Source organism: Ornithodoros turicata, chromosome 4 (assembly GCF_037126465.1).
Source record: "Ornithodoros turicata isolate Travis chromosome 4, ASM3712646v1, whole genome shotgun sequence".
NCBI lineage: Eukaryota > Metazoa > Arthropoda > Arachnida > Ixodida > Argasidae > Ornithodoros > Ornithodoros turicata.
The window spans coordinates 82,446,991-82,467,848 of record NC_088204.1 but is presented as its reverse complement, the minus strand read 5'-3'; the positions used below and the strand labels follow the sequence as shown (position 1 = coordinate 82,467,848).

At 49.3% G+C, this 20,858-nt stretch overlaps 2 protein-coding genes and 1 long non-coding RNA gene across 3 annotated transcripts; all 3 read left to right on the top strand.

Moving 5' to 3' along the window:
* Positions 1-567: 567 nt before the first annotated feature.
* LOC135392594 (fibroin heavy chain-like) lies at positions 568-2,236 on the top strand. Its single transcript, XM_064623300.1, has 3 exons — positions 568-579; positions 955-2,021; positions 2,135-2,236. Exons 1-2 carry the CDS (start codon positions 568-570, stop codon positions 1,996-1,998), a joined length of 1,056 nt encoding a protein of 351 aa, XP_064479370.1. The 3' UTR covers positions 1,999-2,021; positions 2,135-2,236.
* A 1,931-nt stretch (positions 2,237-4,167) lies between these two features.
* Positions 4,168-4,996, top strand: LOC135392148 (uncharacterized). The gene is made up of 2 exons (XR_010422170.1): positions 4,168-4,751; positions 4,861-4,996. It is a non-coding gene; the product is annotated as an uncharacterized LOC135392148 (long non-coding RNA).
* Positions 4,997-10,317: 5,321 nt separating this feature from the next.
* LOC135392593 (ice-structuring glycoprotein-like) lies at positions 10,318-20,858 on the top strand. The gene is made up of 6 exons (XM_064623299.1): positions 10,318-10,343; positions 10,956-11,950; positions 12,192-12,249; positions 12,577-12,636; positions 19,436-20,591; positions 20,754-20,858. The coding sequence occupies exons 1-5, from the start codon at positions 10,332-10,334 to the stop codon at positions 20,564-20,566; spliced, it is 2,256 nt and encodes a 751-aa protein (XP_064479369.1). The 5' UTR covers positions 10,318-10,331; the 3' UTR covers positions 20,567-20,591; positions 20,754-20,858.

The following is a 20,858-nucleotide window of genomic DNA, read 5'->3' as shown; positions in this document are numbered from 1 at the left end:
GTAGGAACTGTGTAAAGCTGCGTACAAACTGTAAAAAATCCGCCAAATTATTGTTATTATTATTTAGTGCACGTTTCGAGCACGCTTCGAACTCTATGATCATTCAATTACCAACGTCGCCCAATAGGATTTCTTTTCCTTTACCCCGTTTCACCATAATGCACGCAGCCCGAGTGATGTTCTATAAATACCCCTTATCAAGTGTTAGCTCAGATGTCTGATTTGTGGCTTATGGTGGGTCACCAGGACGGATCGCACGATATCTGCCTAATAGACATGAATCAGGGATTCGAAGTATCCTTAGTAGGTAGTGTAATCAAAAAGGGGATTTGGAAAAACAAATCGTCCAAACCAAGTTCAGCAATCAGAGATATTAGCTGAGACTTAGAGAGCGATTGACCTCCAGGATGTCATTTGCGTATCTCCAAGAAAGATTCAAATAGGACACAACAGCGAGGAGGATCCGAAGTAAGGATGAGCACGATAGTGAAGTTGTGTATATAAGCCTGACAGTCTTCGAAAGCCAACACAACTGATCTTGGCTCTTCAAGCAGTACAGTCTTCAAGATGCAGTCTCTGGTAAGCTACTCCTAGGCTTCATCGGTTTAATCACATAGGGACAGGAAAGACGGCAAGAAAACGGCGCTGCTAGTCTTTGCGGTAGTGGAGAAAGTTCAAAGTGAAGTTGTCATATGCCGGGAGGCAAATACAATAGGAATACCCAGGACAATAGGAATTCAATAGCGTTCGTGAGGACGAGGACAGTAGAGAGGTATAAACCGGCGGTTTGCGGTCTCCGAAAGCACTGCTAATTATGATGATAATGAATGCAGTTCTTATGATGTAGAAGCGACTAAGGCCAAACAGTGGCTCTTTATTCTAACGATTAATTTAGTATTGGTAATGATAATGTGGTTTAAAGAAGTTTGTTGAGCGCGAGTATGTTTCCAACAGGTCGTCTTCCTCGGTCTTCTCGCCGGCGCCTTCGCCGTTGAATTCAACTACGGCCTCGGTGGTTACCAGCTGAGCCACGCTGTTGCCTCTCCAGCTGTCTCCTACGCCACCCCAGCCCTCGGCTACGCTAGATACGCCAGCTATGCCGCCCCAGCTGTCGCCACCGTTGCCCACGCTGCTCCAGCTGTAGCTGCCGTTGCTGCTCCCGCCCTGAGCTATGCTCGCTATGGTGCTGGCTACTACGGTTCTGGTCTCGGTCTGGGCTACGGTGCTGGTCTCGGTCTGGGCTACGGTCTTGGTCTTGGATATGGCTACGGTGCTCGCTACGCTGCTGCCCCAGTCGTCAGCCACGCTGTTGCTGCCCCAGCCGTCACCCACGCTGTCGCTGCCCCTGCTCTTAGCTACGCTCGTTATGCTGCCCCAGCTGTCACCCACGCTGTCGCTGCCCCTGCTCTTAGCTACGCTCGTTATGCTGCTCCAGCTGTCACCCACGCTGTTGCTGCCCCAGCTGTTAGCTACGCTCGTTACGCTGCTCCAACCGTCGCCACCGTTGCCCACGCCCCCGTCGTCAGCCACGCTGTTGCTGCCCCAGCTGTGAGCTATGCCCGTTACGCTGCTCCAGCGCTCAGCTACGCCCGTTACGCTGCTCCAGCCCTTAGCTACGCTCGCTACGCTGCCCCAGCCGTCGCCACTGTAGCTGCCCCAGCCGTCGCCACTGTAGCTGCTCCAGCCGCCGCCGTTGTTTCCGCTCCAGCTGTTCACACCGCCGTTGCCACCCCAGCCGTCACCACCGTTGCCCACTCTCCAGTTGTCAGCCACGCTGTTGCCGCCCCAGCCGCTGTCACCTACGGTCACGGTCTCGGCCTTGGCTACGGTCTTGGATACGGCAGCACCCTCGGATACGGCACCACCCTTGGATACGGCCACGGTCTTTCCTACGGCCTTGGCTATGGAGGTGTTGGCCACGGTCTTGGTTATGGCTACGGTCTCGGCGGATACAACTACGGCCTTGGCGGCCAGTACTACGCTCTCCGCAAGAAATAGACGATCCTCTGGATGATCCAAAGGTACGCCAAGCATGTACGAGTTCTTTTGTAACCTGACGTGGTAACCCGTAGGGAGATTGATGATGTGGGAAATTGATTATACGATATATAACATAATTTGTGTTCTCAAACAGGAAAATCAAGGGGGCAAGCCCACTGTTCTACCATCAACACAGGGATGCCTACCACGCTCGTCGACGGATCTGAGGAGCCTAATTTATGAAACATGTACGAAAGAATGCGAAATTAAAATACAATATTTTATTTTGCAGACGATTTATTCTTTTCGATTCATTATATTCATTTCACTTCACAATGAGCATTAGAGTGCGGTTGATCTGTCGTGAACTAGGACCTCTTCCTGTAAGGTTGTCCTAACAGCCGTGATTATAGGGATGAAACGTTGGTGGCATTCAATTCAATGTTCAAGCTGGTAAGCATGAGCCTCTTCACCGTACGGTGAGCTGACCTGCACCTGGTGTGGACAGCGTGCTGAGAAACAACGAGCAGTAGACAAAAGATACGCACTGCAGAAACGAAAAAAATCTGCGCGTAATTCTACACACGTGTGACTGCTAACTCTGGCTGCGTTCCAATACCCCGGTTAGTCGACTGCCTAGCGGTCTAACCGGAAGTGCCGCCATGTTAAGTCTCGTTCCAAATCTCGCCAAGTCCGCTATTCAGTCGGCTACCGCCTAGTGCGCATCGATGCAGTCTAGTTATACGCCTGACCATTTGACAGCCGGGATGGAGACGCTCGTTGACGGTACCAGCGTGCCCGCTGTTCCTGCTGGCTTTAAATGTAAAGTTGCACATAGTGGTATGTTTTTTAAAACTGCGTAGAGAGCTACAACACATGTTTAGTTGTGAAGGTGACAGTTTATGCACGATGTCCTACAAAGTTAGCGCATTAGAGTCCTGCTGCACTTGCGCCGTACGCATTTCTTGCGTGAGCAACGAGATGGCGCCACGGGCGCCTCGGCTAGGCAAGCCTGTTCCAATAGTGACAAGCAAAGGGGTCTACTCAGCTGCCTAGTCAGGCGGCTTCGCGGGCGCGAGGTATTGGAACGCAGCCTCTGTTGTCGGCATGTGCGCCGGAAAACCATAATGCGCACAGCCCGAGTGATGTTCTATAAATACCCCTTATCAAGTGTTAGCTCAGATGTCTGATTTGTGGCTTATGGTGAGTCACCAGGACAGATCGCACGATATCCGCCTAATACACGTGACCCGGGAATTCGAAGTAGCTTTAGTAGGGAGGGTAATCAAACGGGAGATTTGGAAAAACAAATCGTCCAAATCAAGTTCAGTAATCAGAGATATCCGCTGAGACTTAGAGAGCGATTGACCTCCAGGATGTCACCTGCGGGGGCTTCATTTGCGTATCTCCGAGAAAGATTCAAATGGGACACAGCAGCGAGGAGCCGAAGTAAGGATGAGCAACGATAGTGAGGTTGTGTATGAAAGCATGACACTGTTCTAAAGGAAGCACAACTGATCTTGGCTCTTCAAGCTGTACAACCTTCAAGATGCAGTCTTTGGTAAGCTACCATCACTCCTAGGCTTCATCGGTTCAAGAAACCGGAGCTGTTAGTCCTTGTGGTGGGAGAGAAAGTGGAAAGCGAAGTTGTCTTGTGCCAGGAGGCAAATGCATATTCAGCACAGAAAAATAGGAATTCAATAGCGTTCATGATGACGGGGACAGTGGAGAGGTATAAACCGGTGGCTTGCCGTATCCGAAAGCACGGCTAATTAGAACGATAATGACTACTTTTCTTATGGCGTAGAAGCGACTAAGGCAAAACAGTGGTCCTTTATTTTAACGACAACGTGGTTTAAAAGCTTTGTTGAATGAGAGTATGCTTCCAACAGGTCGTCTTCCTCGTTCTCGCCGGCGCTTTCGCCTTTGAAGTCAGCTACGGCACCGGCGGTTACCCCTTTCGCCACGCTGTCGCCGCTCCAGCTGTCTCCTATACGCCACCCCAGCTCTCGGCTACGCTAGATACGCCGGCTATGCTGCTGCTCCAGCTGTGACTGCCGTTGCTGCGCTCCAGCAGTCCACCACGTTGCCGCTGCTCCAGCCCTGAGCTATGCTCGATATGGTCTTGGCTACTCTCGTCTCGGCCTTGGCTACAGTCTTGGTCTTGGATACGGCTACGGTGCTCGCTATACCGCTGCCCCAGTCGTCAGCCACGCTGTTGCTGTCCCAGCCTTCAGCCACGCTGTCGCCACTTCTGCTCTTAGCTATACGCTCGTTACGCTGCTCCAGCCCTCACCCACGCTGTTGCTGCCCCAGCTGTTAGCTACGCTCGTTACGCTGCTCCAGCCGTAGCCACCGTTGCCCAGCCCCCGTCGTCAGCCACACTGTTGCTGCTCCAGCTCTGAGCTACGCCCGTTACGCTGCTCCAGCGCTCTCTTACGCCCGTTGCGCTGCTCCAGCCCTTAGCTACGCTCGCTACGCCGCCCCAGCCGTCGCCACTGTAGCTGCCCTAGCTGTTCACACCGCCGTCGCGGCTCCAGCAGCCGCCGTGACGGTCACGGTCTCGGCCTTGGCTACGGTCTTCGATACGGCAGCACCCTCGGATACGGCACCACCCTCGGATATGGCCGCGGTCTTTCCTACGGCCTTGGCTATGGAGGTGTTGGCTACGGTCTTGGCTACGGCTACGGTCTCGGCGGATACAACTATGGCCTTGGTGGCCAGTACTACGCTCTCCGCAAGAAATAGACGATCCTCTGGATGATCCAAAGGTACGCCAAGCATATACGCGTTCTGTTTTACCTCGACGTGGCAACCTGTAGAGAGATTGATCACATAATTGATTATACCATGTATTACATAATTTGTGTTCTCAAACAGGAAAACATGGTGGCAAGCCCACTGTTCTACCATCAACACAGGGATGTCTACCGCTCTCGTCGAGGAATCTGAGGAGTCTAATTTATGAAACATGTACGAAAGAATGCGAAATTAAAATACAATCTTTTATTTTGCAGACGATTTATTCTTTTCGATTCATTATATTCATTTCATTTCACAATGAGCACTAGAGTGCGGTTGATATGTCGTGAACTAGGAACCCTTCCTGTGAGGTTGTCCTAACAGCTTTCATTAGGGGTGAAACGTTGGTGGCATTCAAGTGAATGTTCAAGTTGGCATGTATGAGCCTGTTCACCTTACGGTGAGCTGACCCGCACCTGGTGTGGACAGCGTGCTGAGAAACAATGAGGAGTATAGACAAAAAATATGCACTGCAGAAAAGGAAAAAAAAAAAAAATCTGCGCGTAATTTTACACACGTGTGGCTGCTAACTCTGTTGTCGGCATGTGCGCCGGGAAATAGTTATTGCCAAAATATGTCTGGAGCGCACACTGCACAGCAACATAAGCGAAAAGAGAGCCACTTAAATTAAAGGAATATTAGACTGCCAAGTTCCACCAGCAAGTTCTAACTCCCGTGCAGTTAGTGAAGAAGAAGAAGAAGACTGCGAAAACCATTTCATGGAACAAACGGATTTTGCGCAGCATATAGGTTACGGCGCATATATGACGGCAACTGAGTTAGCAGTCACTTATGCAATAAAATTACGGATATTTTTCTTAGAATATGGTTGAGGATAGTAGTGACTCTTGGTATTACCCGTAGCGCTGTACGTCTTCCGGAGAGCGTTGCAGGTGCAGGGAAGGAGGACTTTGCGTAGAACAGCAGCTTTTGTGGAAGGAATGGCAGCCACTTTCTTGGCAGTCAAGGCGAATCGAACCAAAGGACACGGCGCTACGCGCAGGCAATCTTTCATCATTTCTTCTATGCCTCGTTTTTTTTTTCTTTTTTCCCGGCAGTTTGCTTCCTTCTTACTTCACGTCACACACCAGCGCCACCTGTCGGTACAGTTCCCCCTGAAGTCGGCCCAGGACGCATACTAACCCTGCTGTTCCCCACTCCTTCCTGCTTTCCTCTCTCAATCTGCCCTCGTCTGTACGTCACTCGTAGCCATAGTTGCTTCACGGCGCTAACACGGAATTAAAAAAAAAAAGAAGAACAGCGCCACTACACAAGTCATGCTCATATCAGACCAGACGAGCGAACTGAAAATTAGAAAACTAAGCGTATAAGAAATAACCATTTTGGGAGTACATTTACACGTACACGTGTAAATGTACTCCCAAAATGAGCAAGTAGTAAGTAAGTAGTTTTAGCATGGCTAAGTAAAGCTCAACACACCATCTATATGTAAATATAGCTAAACATGTCAGCTAAACATCATCCCCTAACATGTTAGCTCAACATAGCTCATAGCTCAACATAGCTGGGCGGGCATTGCCTAAAGGTAAGAGCGAAGAGTATGCTCAACGTACTGAGATACCTATGCGGCTCTCGATGGGGTAGCTGAACGAAAGCAATGATTGGTGTTCACTGCTCCCTCATACCACAGTTGTTAGCGTACCACATACTGGTGCTTCACAACCTCCCCACTCACGACACAACAAACCCTACAAACCATTCTTGCAAAGAGTAGTATTTGCAATATCGCAGGGGCATGGGAACCACATGTACTTGTTCTCAGGATGAAAGTGTCCCACTTTCTCTCGACTGGCAACGCGTCATTATTGCCGTCCACTACATCGAGACTTTTTGCGACGCTCCGGTCCTGCTTTCACTTATGCTATCCAGGCTCAACGGTTAATTCCCCCTAAGCACGAGCAGCACGTCCACACACATTTATTCCAACATGGGCCCTGCAACCGCCTGAAGTGTACAATATCAATGCAATAAGGTACAATGTCCCGGGTCTACCACGCCGGAAAGGTATATCGATTCGAGTTCACCGGCAGCTTAGACCCTAGGCCTAACGGAGAGGTTGGCGGGCAGAATACAACTCTTCGTCGATGCATGTAAAACGACATCTGACTCATCATGTGCGTTCGTGGTTCCCGAGATGGGTGTCAAAAGGTCAGCAAGGCTGTCATACAGCACCTCGGCTTCAGCAGCTGAACTCCACGGGATCCATCTGGCTCTAACCTTCATGAAAGATGAAAGTTCATTGATGAACATCATTTCTCTCATGTCTAACCTTCATCATTTCTCAACCGCCGTGGTCTCGGTGGTCTGCGTATACTGACCCAAGATGCGGCCTAGAATCGTTGGCCTCTATGTTCATCACAGGGCGTCTGGCCCTGGCCTCTGGTTCATGATAAGCTACACCTACATAATGCCGCAGTCTCGCGGAGGCACGATATCATATTACAGTGGATGATGCTGCGCGCCGAGCCCTTCAACACGGTCACGTTCAAATGAGAACCATTTATTTCACCGTAGGGGATGCAAAGAAAATGGTACGTGAACTGAGACAACAAATGTGGAACTCTTCTTGGATGAGTGGATGTTGTCGAGGACACAGAGCAGGTCTACGGAGCAGGCCCGCAGGTCTACCCGGACCAGCACGAATATCAAGTCGACGGGAACCACATTGGGGGCGGCAACGCAAGACATGTTTCTGCTTTATCGCGTCTACAGCGACGTCCAGAAGAAGGAGATGTATTAAACACTTGACATTCCGGTTGACGAACACACGAGGTAGGAAGAGTTTGTTGGCCGTTCGTCGAATACATAGAAGGTTTAGGATGGTGAACGTCCTTGGCTCACGGCGACAGTCGTTCATGTCGTTCATACGCGTAGTTCGTGTCCTTGCGTAGCGAGACAGCTATATGGACACGATTATGAGCCATGCCACAGAGCGGAATAATCCCCCCCCCCCCATCCCGACGGTTGTTTAATGTGCGGCAAAAGATCAACACATTGAGTACGTCATTAGCGGTGCAATACGTGTCTAAGCAACCCTGACACTATGTGAATGACGTCGTCGGTCGTTTTGGGACCTGCAACCTGCGGACACGGTACCAGCAAATCGGTCGAAGCTTCTTGGCACTTTTTTTACTTTCCTTTTTACTGCACGTGTAACGACGACTCAGAGGGCATATCTTCACCTAACCAGCGTAGCCACATTCTGCACAGAAGCAAGGGCGACGGCAAACCGCCAAGACCACATACATCGCATTCCCACCAAGGCTGGTCATGGTGAAAGAGTAGCCTTGCTCTAGACAGAGTAGATTAAGCATGATAAACTATAGTGCAGACAAGACAAGACAACCCGACACAGAAGATGGATTGACACAATACGTGAGCGCTTCTTCTGTGTCGTGTTGTCCTGCTTTTTTTGCATTCGCTCGCTTATCGTGCGTTGTAGTTACCAACAATACGAGTCTATTGCTATTTAGAGTGGATTATGTTCGGTGAGGAATGAAGTTACAAGGTGTCGCCATCGGACGAGTTGCGGTGGCTAAACGATATATATGTCTGAATCGACGAGAAATTTATCTTTCCAGCCCTACACCCACTGCTCATCAGGGGGAGAGGGGTGCTACCAGATACTGAAAACGGGAGAAAGGAAGCGCACTCTCTTACACTTATCTCAACTTTCTCTGTTACACGTATCTTTTCGCACCTTCTTAAACATCCAGACGGGGAAGCTTGCGACATCTTCTGGAGGCGCAACTTTAGCAGATACAAATGGCACAGATGCTGGTAGGCTGGTGATGGACGAAAGACGTCGAAGGTGAAGCCTGAGCTCGGGTAGACACGTAGGAACACAATACAGATACCAAGCATCCTGGTGTTTGTTTCGGTAAACCTTAGCAGTCCCTCCGCGGCAGGCAATATTATACTCCGCTCGTTAAGACTGAGCATCCCTGAGCCACATTCACATACTTGAAATACTGACTCATCGTAGAAAAACAAAGAAATAGCACATCTACGGTAAAATGCGCTTCAAATTTCCAAAGTGTCGGTGGAAATGATGATGAACCAGCTCCCGTAGCATAATAGTGGTTAGGATGATCACTTTGCACGCCGAGGACTGGGGGTTGACGAGGGTTCGAACCCCGACACAGGCCGTGCTGTCCGAGGCTTTCCTCGGGTTTTCCGACACACTTTCCACACGAGTGCCGGCACAGTTATACCGCTGAAGTCGGCCCAGGACGCATACTAACCACTCCTTCTAACTGTCCTCTCTCGATCTGTCAACGTCTCTATGTCGCTCATAGCCACAGCTGCTTCGCGACGCTAACACGGAACTTAGAAAAAAAATAAATTGATAGATACCGCCACCACCGTTAGAAAAAAGAAAAAGACGTGGTCTGAAAAATACATTTTCTAAAGCTGAAAATTGGAAATGCATAAGCGCTGAAGGCATCAAGTCCTAGTGAAAGAAGATCGCTTTACCAAAGACGATTTCTTGCCCATCGAACAAATTGCTCGTGAAAGCGGGACGTACGTTTTCACTTTCTCTTTTGTCTTTCCCAATCTCATCATCATATCTTTATGTGTGTGTTTTTCTTTCTACATCTATCTATCTATCTATCTATCTATCTATCTATCTATCTATCTATAGCAAGGGGGCTTTCTGTGTTTGAGAAAATTTATTAGACGACTCATACTATAGAGCACACTACGAGTACTAATACTAATACTAATACACACTAATACATTAGTTGGAATTAGTTATAATGCACAAGATACAATGTATATATGGTTGCATGATTGTGGGACTGTACATATGACTACACAACTGTGATTTTATACACATGACGACCATATTCGTCACTGTGGCTATGTACATATGAGATGGCCTTTATACATTTATGGAGGTGCACCAACGATGCTAACATACGCATCCTGGGGGCTTTCTAGCAACAGGAGAGCATCCGCATTCCTAAAGCCAACAACATTGTTTACTATAAAATGTGCTTGAAATTTCTCAAATTTTGCAAAAACATTGACGGATTGATTGGAAAAAGAAAAAAGTGGAAATGTTGCAAGAACAGAATCGACAAAGGCTGAAACGGTTCAGTTGGAATTAATGAAGCATTTACAGGAACAACTTACGATTTTACAATCCCGGTTTTAATAGAGCCACGCGACAGCACTCACGTGCATCAAGTAGGGGAAAGCCGAGATGAGGAAGTAGCTGACACTACCACGGAAACCCCTCCTAAACAATCGTTCGCCGAAACAACACGGCAACCATCCAAGTTGAAAAGTAGACTTGTTCACCCAGCGTGGTTTTCGATAATGGTAAAGCTTGGGTGACCTCTAATATGTCACAAGGGGAGAGGTCTTATTTGCTTATCTTGATGAGAGATTATAAATGTAGCACAGAGGTGACCGCCTTTCACACAGAGGATTATCCCGATAACGGATTTTGTATAAAAGACAGACTCTGCTTCGAAGAGAGCACAACTGGTCTTGGGTTCCCGAGCAGTACAGTCATCATCATGCAGTCCCTTGTAAGTATATTAGCAGATCAAGAGTCTTGCTGCTTCTCGCATAGAGAAGACAAATCGTGCCTTTCGTCTAACGTGCGTGCTTCGTTACACCATGCACGGATTGTACCGCATGCAAGAATATCGAGAAAAAACCAAGCACGTGTCTCTCGCATCCTTGAGCTGCAGGGGTGATAGCGTTCAGGCCGAACTGAAGGACCTGACTAACGGAAGATGAGTCTGAACGCACAGTTCTAAGCGCGTATCCATCTGTTTTATATCAAAGCTCGGGTACTCCCATACTTTGGTAGTCGTAAAGCAGTGGATAGCACTCTTAGCTGTAGCAAAATTGTAGGAGGCAGAATCGAAACATTGCGTTGCAAGAACACGGCAGGCTGTTCACGAGGATTTCCGAGACACGAATTTGAAGCAGCTGTAACTATGTGCGACTACTGGAAGTGTTGGGATGTTTTTTTTACGAAACTATGTTACCCGTAACCAAGTACACTCATAACATATTACGTGTGTACTGTGCCGAACCTTAGCCCACGTATCTGAATTGATGAAGATTACAGCGTCTAGTGAAGTTTAATACTCCAAAAACAAGGAGTGAAGCTGAATTTCTTCGTCCAATAGGTCGTCTTCCTCGGTCTTCTTGCCAGCGCCTTCGCTGGAAACGTCGGCTATGGTGGTTTCGCCGCTGCTCCAGTCGTCAGCCACGCTGCCGTCGCTGCCCCAGCTGTTTCCTACGCTCGCTACGCTGCTCCAGTTGTTAGCCACGCTGTTGCCGCCCCAGCTGTTAGCTACGCTGCTCCAGCTGTCAGCTACGCTCGCTACGCCGCTCCAGCTGTCCACGCTGTTGCTGCCCCAGCTGTTAGCTACGCTGCTCCAGCTGTGAGCTACGCTCGCTACGCCGCACCAGCTGTCCACGCTGTTGCTGCTCCAGCTGTCCACCACGTCGCCGCTGCCCCAGCCGTCAGCTACGCCCGCTACGGTCTTGGCTACGGTTATGGTGCCGGTCTTGGCTACGGTTATGGTGCCGGTCTTGGCTATGGCCTTGGTCTGGGATACGGCTACGGTGCTCGCTACGCTGCTGCCCCAGTTGTCAGCCACGCTGTCGCTGCCCCAGCTGTGACTGTCGCCCGCCCAGCCGTCGCTGCTGTTGCTGCTGCCCCAGCCGTAAGCTACGCTCGCTACGCCGCCCCAGCTGTCCACGCTGTTGCTGCTCCAGCTGTCCACCACGTCGCCGCTGCCCCAGCCGTCAGCTACGCCCGCTACGGTCTTGGCTATGGTTACGGTGCCGGTCTTGGCTATGGTTACGGTGCCGGTCTTGGCCTCGGATACGGCTATGGTGCTCGCTACGCCGCTGCCCCAGTCGTCAGCCACGCTGTCGCCGCCCCAGCTGTTCACACCGTCGCCCACGCTCCAGTCGTCAGCCACGCTGTCACTGCCACTCACGCAGTTGCTGCCCCAGCTGCTGTTACCTACGGTCACGGTCTTGGCTACGGCCACGGTTTGTCCTACGGTCTCGGCTACGGAGGTCTCGCTTACGGCCACGGTCTTGGCTACGGCTATGGCCTCGGCGGATACAACTACGGTCTCGGCGCCCACTACTACGGCCTCCGCAAGAAGTAGACTATTTCCTAGGAGACTCATACGTGAGCATACCATCATTTTCCATTGCCTTAAAAAAGAACGCATCGAATTGTCCTTTGAAGCAAATATTGAAGAGTGACATCTAGTGATATAAACGATTTTACGTGTAGATCTATCCTCCGCTCTCATGTAACATGGCACATATATGACACATGCTGAATATCTTTTCAACAGGGACATGATGAAGGCTTGCTGACTGCTCGACCATCACGGCAGAAGTGGCTACAACGGCCACTACACCCCAGCAACATCATCACCCCTGTTCATGAAGCTTGTAAAAAAGTGTATGACATAAAGAACATATTTATTGTTGCGATACATATTTTGCATCATTTGTTTTGGGCAGGCATGTGCGAATATGCGAATCTTTCGAATAAGCAAACGAACCATTCTATATTCGATTCGATTTTCGAATCGAGTACGGAATGCTGTATTCGAATTTCGAATTGAATCGATGCTTCCTTCAAACCACCAAATATAATGAAATACTTCCGAAGCTTCACACATTAAGCTAAAAGCGGCACAGGTAGAGGCCATCAAATACTGATACTCCCGTTCACTGAGATGTCGACTGGTGGTGTATCACATTCCAATTTTACAGGGCCTATGCACCACATCAGCGTCTCTAGCTGCTGAAGATGTGCTGGCCAACAATATCAAGGTTGGCTTAGGTGTTCATCGGTGTACATCAGACAAGTTGTCAGTAGCAGAGGCAAAGGGAACACCGGTAGCAACCCTTCGTGTTCAAGGGTCACTTGGGCATTTCACCGGTCTGTTCTGGGGCACCATAGACACTACTTAGCACAGGGTATATGTATAGGAGGTCTAGTTAATTATGCTGCAGGCTGTTCTGCCATACCGTAGCCGTGTATGCCCCAGACATAAACACATTCCTAAGTCCCCTTTGCCTCTGTGGAGTGTGGTGACTTCCAGCTTTGTTATCACGGTTTCATGTCTACTGGTGGTGGGGATGGTGAAAGGGCTCGCCGTTGTCGGCCTCACTGAGGTGACGTCCTGGGGCGACTTCTAAGGGAACTGTGCCGACATACGTCTGAAAGCCGTCTGAGGAAAACCCAGGAAAAACCCCGGAGAGCACAGCCAGCACCGTTATTCGAATCCGGGCACATTCAGTAAAGGCAGGTCTACCGGGGGGCAGGATCGGCTCGCCGTTGTTGGCCACACAGAAGTGGGCGTCGTCAAAGACGGATGGAGGATAGAGGATGAAGGGTGGAGATGTGGAGAGGGTGCATGAGTTCGTCGGGGAGAGCAAAGTCTTAGAGGGGTAGTTGAGCAAGACCCGTCTTCTGTAGAAAGAGAACAAGGTCTAATGGCAAAGAAACATGCCTACTTTGTGTCCAATGGCAGATGACTCTGAGGAACTAATACATAGCATAGAAGGGCTCTACAATATGTGTCTTCGTCGTACCCGCATCTGATATCGAACACGGTGCCCGTTTGTCCCACGCAACATGGTCGACAGCAACCGAGTTGCACGCAGTGCTCCTCGCTGTGGAATATATATTCAACAGCGAGGAGCATTGTCGCGTCGACGCACGCGCAGACCAAGTAATGATATATATATAGCATGCCCCAGGCTGCTCTCTGCCGGAACTTCTTACATCTGCCGGAACTTCCAGCTGTATCGTCACTGTCATAAGTGACATCCTAGAAGACTGCGGCGCATGATGGACATGACATAATATTCTAGTGGATCAGAGCCGGCCAGAGGCGAATATCCGCCTGGGGCAAGACAAAGAAGGTGCACGTTGACCCTTCTGTGTCGTCAACTGGCTAAGTAAGCGTGGTCTTTCTGGCGAGGTTTGGGCCTCCCGTCTCCACAAGGTTGACCCAGAGCTGGCGGCAGAAATTACGGTCCCCGTGGATGGGTCATGCCCGAGCTCATTCCTCACGTCTCGATAACACAGTCCGAGTGTTTCTTCGATCCTTGTATGATTACGACAGGCCTCGCGTCCCACGTGCTCCTGGGCGCCATCCCCGGCTGCCCCACCCTCTCGCCGTCCCTGGCCCTACCGCCATCGTTTCCGAGGAAGATTGTTCCACCGGCTTCGCCTAAATGTGCCCTACAGCGGACGATTACTACATACACGTAGGAAAGTAGGATCCCCGAACTGGCCGTGGTTCTGTAGATGGCACCACGCTATCATAGAGTCCTGTCGACGATATCAGCAGTAGCGGTAACTTTAGCATGGCTGGACAGCCGACGTTTTGATGCAACAAAGATCCTGGGTCATGTCTCCCAGAGCACACTGTTCCAAGTCGTGCAGGGCTTCGTGCAGCTTTTTACATACATTATGTATGGACTGTGACCGGATCTGTTCAACAGCGCTACATGGTCCATTTTATTTTTCCTTACACCAAGCTAAAGGGAAAGTGAGCGCTGTACTTCGTATGGCGTATACAGGGTGTTTTTTTTTTTTCAGTTGCACCAGATTGAGCTGCACGGCCAGGCAGACATCCCTCCGAAGAAGGCATGGAACCTCGAGATGACTAATCAACCTAAAATTGATTAATGAACTATTTAATTCGGGACTTTCGTGGAAAAGTGAGATAACAGAATGGGAATATATCCACTTTACTCTTTTCACTCAGAGGTAGGGGATATATTTATTAGAAGACGAAAGGAAATACGGGGGAGAACGGAAAGGTCAGCCAAATGGAGTGTCGGCTTGCTATTCCACAACTACATAGTTACAAAATAAATTATAGAAAAAAAGAAAGGCGCGAGAAGGATGAGAGAAAAACAAACAAACAATCAGATGCATGAGGGTGGTGACACTGATGAACGTGATGACGCAAGACTTGGGGTCACAGGCTGCGCATGAGACCTGTGTCGCTGAGGAAGTGCCAGAACTACTTCACTCAGAGCTTCATCATTCTCCCCATAGCTCACCTTTGAATATCACTTTCGACACACTCGTGTTCTTCCTAAAGTCCAGTCGAGACAGCCGAGAGACACAACAAAAATGGTGCCTGTCGTGCACTCTTAAAACTGAACTTCACCGCATAGCACGCTCCTAGCCAACCATAACCTGAAATGATATCGTTATCTGCCCCGATTTGTCGAAACCGGGAGGCGTACGCCTTTTTTGTGAAACTTATGCTGTTCATAATTGCCACAAAAAGGCGTACCCCTCCTGTTTTCGACAAATCAGGGCAGATAATGATATCATTCGAGATTATGGTTGACTAGGAGCGTGCTATGCGGTGAAGTTCATTTCTAAGAGTGTGACTGGCCACACTCTAAAAACTTCACTATCACTCCCGATTTGTGAAAAGCGCGGTCCGTACGCCTTTTTGTGACAAATAACGTAAGTGCCACAAGGTGGTGGTGGTGATGAAAGGGCTCGCCGTTGTCGGCCTCACAGAGGTGGGCAATGTCACGACTGAATGTGTGTCCTGGGCCGACTTCTAAGGGAACTGTGCCGACGTGTGTCTGAAATAAGTGCCACAAAACAGGCGTGCGCCACCCGTTTTTAACCAATCAGGGGGCAGAACGATGTGATTCGCAATGGTGGTTGGCTAAGAACGAGCTATGTGGTGAAGTTCTGTTCTCCGAGTGCAGGAATGAAAGTAACTAGGGGATGACTAGGGGAAGTACCTAACAGTGACGTGAAAATAAGGCTGTTGACGAAAGCGTGCGTAGGTCACGAACTACTCCTCTTGACAGTGGAGTAGTCTGGAGTGGGGGGAGGGTTTAGAGGGTTCAACCCCCCCTCCCGAAATCGTACATTTGGTAGTTAATTTGAGAGAGGGAAAGGAGGTGAAATCATCCTCCCCCAGACTGTCCAAGATCGAAGGGGGCCAGCTCGATTTCAATTGCTGGTGCCGTTCCATCAATTGCCGTTCTTTAAATGACCTTGCATTCTCTCTCTTTTTCTCCATTTCGCTTTCTTCGTCTTTTCTTTTTCCTCTTTTTTTTTTTTTTTTTTTGCAGAGACACGATGCGATGTCTCGCGTCCTCTCATTCTCGGTATTCCCCCAGTATCATTCCCCCCCTCTTCATCAATTTTGCTAACTCCGCATTTTGGTCACGATCTCAAGCACTCGAGGGCCCCACGTGAACTGTTTGCAAATAATTTTGTGTTACGCAAGCATCTCTACAATGCCTGTTGTCTGCTCTTGGCCTCGTTAAACGGCATTACTATCTTCGACATTACTATCTTGTGGAGAAGCCCGCTTCAGGGAGCGCTTGATTATGTCAGACGTCACCTGTCCAACGTCTGTTGCGGAGCAACTGACGCCCATCAGAGGTCTGTTACACCGCTTCCTTTGGAAGTGTTTAACTGAAGCGAGCATAAAATAAAATGGAGAGACCAAACAGATCAAACATTCTGGGATTTCTGGATGCATCCTGCACTCTTAGAAATGAACTTCACCGCATAGCACGCTCCTAGCCAACCATAACATCGAATGATATCATTGTCTTCCCTGATTTGCTGAAAACGGGAGGCGTACGCCTTTTTTTGTGACAATTATGAACAGCATAAGTGTCACAAAATAGGCTCCGCCCCACGTTATCAACAAATCAGGAACGAGAACGTTGTCATTCGGAATGTTGGTTGGCTACGAGCGTGCTATGCGGTGAAGTTCGTTTCTAAGCGTGTAGTGTTGACGTTGATTCACATTCTTGTTGATATCGCCTTGTCTATGCGTGACTCTTTTATGCCGTAGCAGAACACTGCGTTTGTGTTGTTGTGCCGGAAACTCACGATTTGTAAGGAAAAGGGTGTACACTCTGAAAACAGAACTTCACCGCATACCACGTTCTGCGCCAACCATTTCTACTAATGACAGAGCTATCGCTTCTCATTCGACGAGAGAGGGAGGCGTACACCTTTTTGTGTCAATTATGATATATCCCAAATTGATCATATATCCAAATCCCTATCGTTCGTGACAATGGTTGGCGCAGAGCGTGCTATGCAGTGCAGTTGTTTTTAGAGTGTATACAGCTTCGCAAGGATGCCCTCAATCTTTGATCGATCTGCGGAATTCTCCGTGCTCTGCATGGACATGAACCGTGGTAGTATTTAGGCAGGGGGACCATAACATGGGGTACTAGATATAACAACGCCGTTTTGTCATGGGTATGATCACTTCCAGAAAGTTACTGTAACTGGACCATATATTTTAACGCTGCTTCTTGATGACAATACACATATTTTATCGGAGATTACTATAATTCGAATGCACTACCCTAAAGGGACCCCGTGGTGTTTAAAGACGGTTACTATTACCCTGCAGTATAGACTGTTTCCGGTTAACGTTACATAGAAGGTGATATAGTCTATATCCATGGATTGTGGGCTGCTGGTACCGGGGGGCATATTTTTAATGGAGAGAAAGAAAAATGGGTGGAGGGAGAAGTCATGCCAGAGGAACCGGAGCTGGAACCGGGTTAGTAGTTAAAAATAGGGGCCGGTTTTGCCACGCTATCATATTTTATCTAAATGATTATACATGATGCAAAGCAGCAGCACAACAAGGCACAGCACAAAGAACAAATGGCTACATCGTGACTAGTTACCAACTACGCCATCAATCTACGCTAAACGATTGAAAGTTGGTCACTTGCGTCAGCCTGTTCCTCTTTCGTCTGTTTTTCGAGCCCCCCGTTATTTTCCGTGTTTTTCGAGTCTTCATTTAATTTTTGTCATTTTCCCCTATACATTTTAACTTCCTAACCTTATCTTATCAAAATTCAACTTGGAATTCTCCACGAAAGCAGCGGGCCCATGAGTAACCCATTGAGATATAATTGTTTTCAGGTATTCACAGCCAAACTACGTACAACCGTAAACATCCTGAACTAAAGCGTACATGAGAAAGGCCTCGCCCTCCCCTCTGATCCACTGGCCATTCAAGGTTAACGTGAATATGACTCTCACGAAGTGGAGAGAAATGGCGCCTTTGGCCTCTATCCACACGCCCCAATCCTGTTTTTCCTTATCTTGCCATTATGGCAATGTATGAAGAGTGTAGGACGCTTAACTCTCTCCCCTTTAATACCGTTGGGTAACGGTGCTTCGTATAAAACAGACCTACTTCGCTCGGAAGTAGACACAGTCTGGGCTAACAAGACAACGCCATGCAAACCCTCGTGAGTACGGGGACTTTTTGGGTCGAGCAAGCACGACAGATCCCTTGCCCGTCAGGATAGGCCGCATATGGAACAAGAACAAATGCGTTTTCCTTCAGTTTCGCGTTTGTACCCCGAAGCAACTGTGACTATATGGGCGATAGACAGTCGCAGACAGATAGACTTGCGTGAGGAAGACAGAGGCGTTAGAATGCGTCCTGTGCCGGTTGTAGAAAACGAACGCGCCACCTCCATGTCTTTAGCGCGACCCTGGATCTTCCGCGAGCATGCGGATGTTTTTATGCGCTCGGCCTCGTCAGGTGTCTAGACGACAGGTTCAAGGCTGCAGACGATAATGTAGATGCCAGGTTCAAATGTAATGTAGTTCGCTCGAGACGCGAGAGAAGGGAGACATATATGAAGGCAAAAGGGAAATCTTCCAGGATTGCTGCCGCGTTCTATCGGGTGTACACAATATGTCGAATTGAGTGCGACCGGCTGAATGCTGCTAACGTCAGGTGCCTTGTCAAAGCTCCGACCAGGGAAGTGAAGGAGTAGAAGAAATGAAACCAAACGCCCATATTGACATATAACATGATATCGCTCGCTTGTCTGAAGATGAAAAAACAAGAGGAACCGTCCTTTCTTTTTAGAACTGATGACTATGTAATAATGTTGACTAACTAGCGAATATGTCAATAATTGCTAAGCCAAAAGAGCGTGTTCTTCGGATGTGAGGGACGGTCCCATTTTAACTAACACTACCCGTGCACCTTCGAGATTTTTTATTTTGTTATTTAGTAGATTTACACGTAAGGTGAGACCACTCGCATTGGTGTGGCTACACGCTGTCCGTGATGACTCGTCGGGATCTCGTCAGGACCTCCAATATCGAAATTATCCTCAGTCCTACCGACTGCAGATAAGTGCGACATTTCAGAATCCTGATGGTTAGATTACAAATTCCTGAATGGTTAACCTCGTTACTGTGGCGGGCAAACGTGCTTCAAGAGCTCTCGCTCGTTGCCTGCCCTTTCGTTTACTTCGTTACAACGGTTTCGATGCACGAGTCTTGGTGGCAATAAATAACGGAGTGTCTTCGGTAATTTACTTACTGTTTTTTGGTCCCGTCACGAATTAACCATCTGTAGCCGCGAATATTTTTTTGTTCATACAACAACATCAACTTTATTTGATGGTGAGGATTGGGGAGTTTCATCGCCAGGGCCGTTTATTCTTGCATGTCGATGACTCACCATACCAAGTCATGTTAAGCAACGTATCCCATAGCTGTTACCTATGCAATGTACTTCCACCATCCAACCTGAACATTGTCTCATGTAGCGTTCCCCTTTTACAGGTGATCTTCCTCGGCCTTCTTGCCTCTTCTCTTGCCGGCTACAGCGGCTATGGTCTCGGCTACGGCTACTCTAACCTCGGCTACGGCTACTCTAACCTCGGCCATGTACTTGGTGGTGCCGTTGCTGCCCCAGCTGTCTCCAGCTACACTGTAGGCCACGCTGCCCCTGTTGTCAGTCACGCGGTTGCTGCTCCAGCCGTCTCTTACGCTGCTGCTCCAGCCGTCTCTTACGCTGCTGCACCAGCTGTTAGCTACGCTCGTTACGCCGTCGCTCGTCCAGCTGTCACATACGCCGCTGCTGCTCCTGCTGTTCACACTGTTGCTGCCGCCCCAGCTGTACAGTACGCTGCTGCTCCAGCTGTTCACACCGTTGCTGCACCAGCCGTCAGCTATGCCCGTTATGCTGTCGCTCGTCCAGCAGTGACTGTTGCTGCTGCCCCAGCTGTCCAGGCTGTTGCTGCACCAGCCGTCAGCTACGCTCGTTATGCTGTCGCTCGTCCAGCAGTGACTGTTGCTGCTGCTCCAGCTGTTCACGCCGTTGCTGCACCAGCCGTCAGCTACGCCCGTTATGCTGCTCCAGCTGTTCACGCTGTTGCTGCACCAGCCGTCAGCTACGCCCGTTATGCTGCTCCAGCTGTTCACACCGTTGCTGCACCAGCCGTCAGCTACGCCCGTTATGCTGCTCCAGCTGTTAGCTACGCTGTGTCCCGTCCAGCCGTGACCTACGCCGCTGCCCCAGCTGTTCAGACTGTCAGTCACACCGTGTCAGCTCCAGTCGTCAGCCACGCTGTCTCTGCTCCAGCTGTCGCATCCTACTCTGTAGCTGCCCCAGTTGCCACTGCTGTCCATGCCCCAGCTGTTGCATCCTACTCCGTAGCTGCTCCAGTTGCCACTGCTGTCCACGCTCCAGCTGTTGCCTCCTACTCCGTAGCTGCCCCAGTTGCCGCCGCAGTCCACGCTCCAGCCGTTGCTAGCTATGGTCTTGGTTATGGACATGGCCTTTCCTACGGCCTCGGCTACACTGGTCTTGGCTACACTGGTCTGGGTTACACTGGTGTCAACACCGGATACGCTCTTGGTGGATACAACTACGGTCTCGGCGGCCACTACTACGCTCTTCGCAAGAAATAGACGGTGTGTCCACACATTAACGAAGGTGAGTTGGAAATCGATAGGTATGCAGTGATGATGATGATGATGGTGATTTGTGGCGTTGTGATTATGTGAAATGGGGAGAGTAACCGACAGAAATCCCTGTACCTTCTATTCACCGCCAAGAATTTGTAGTAACACCAGGTCTTGTTCCTTTCATTTTCAGAATGCTGAACTACCACTAAGTCTTCAGAACATCCATGACGTACAAGTGAAGTCGTCATTCTATTTATACGACAGGAGAACATCAAATAAAACATCATTTCTCGAA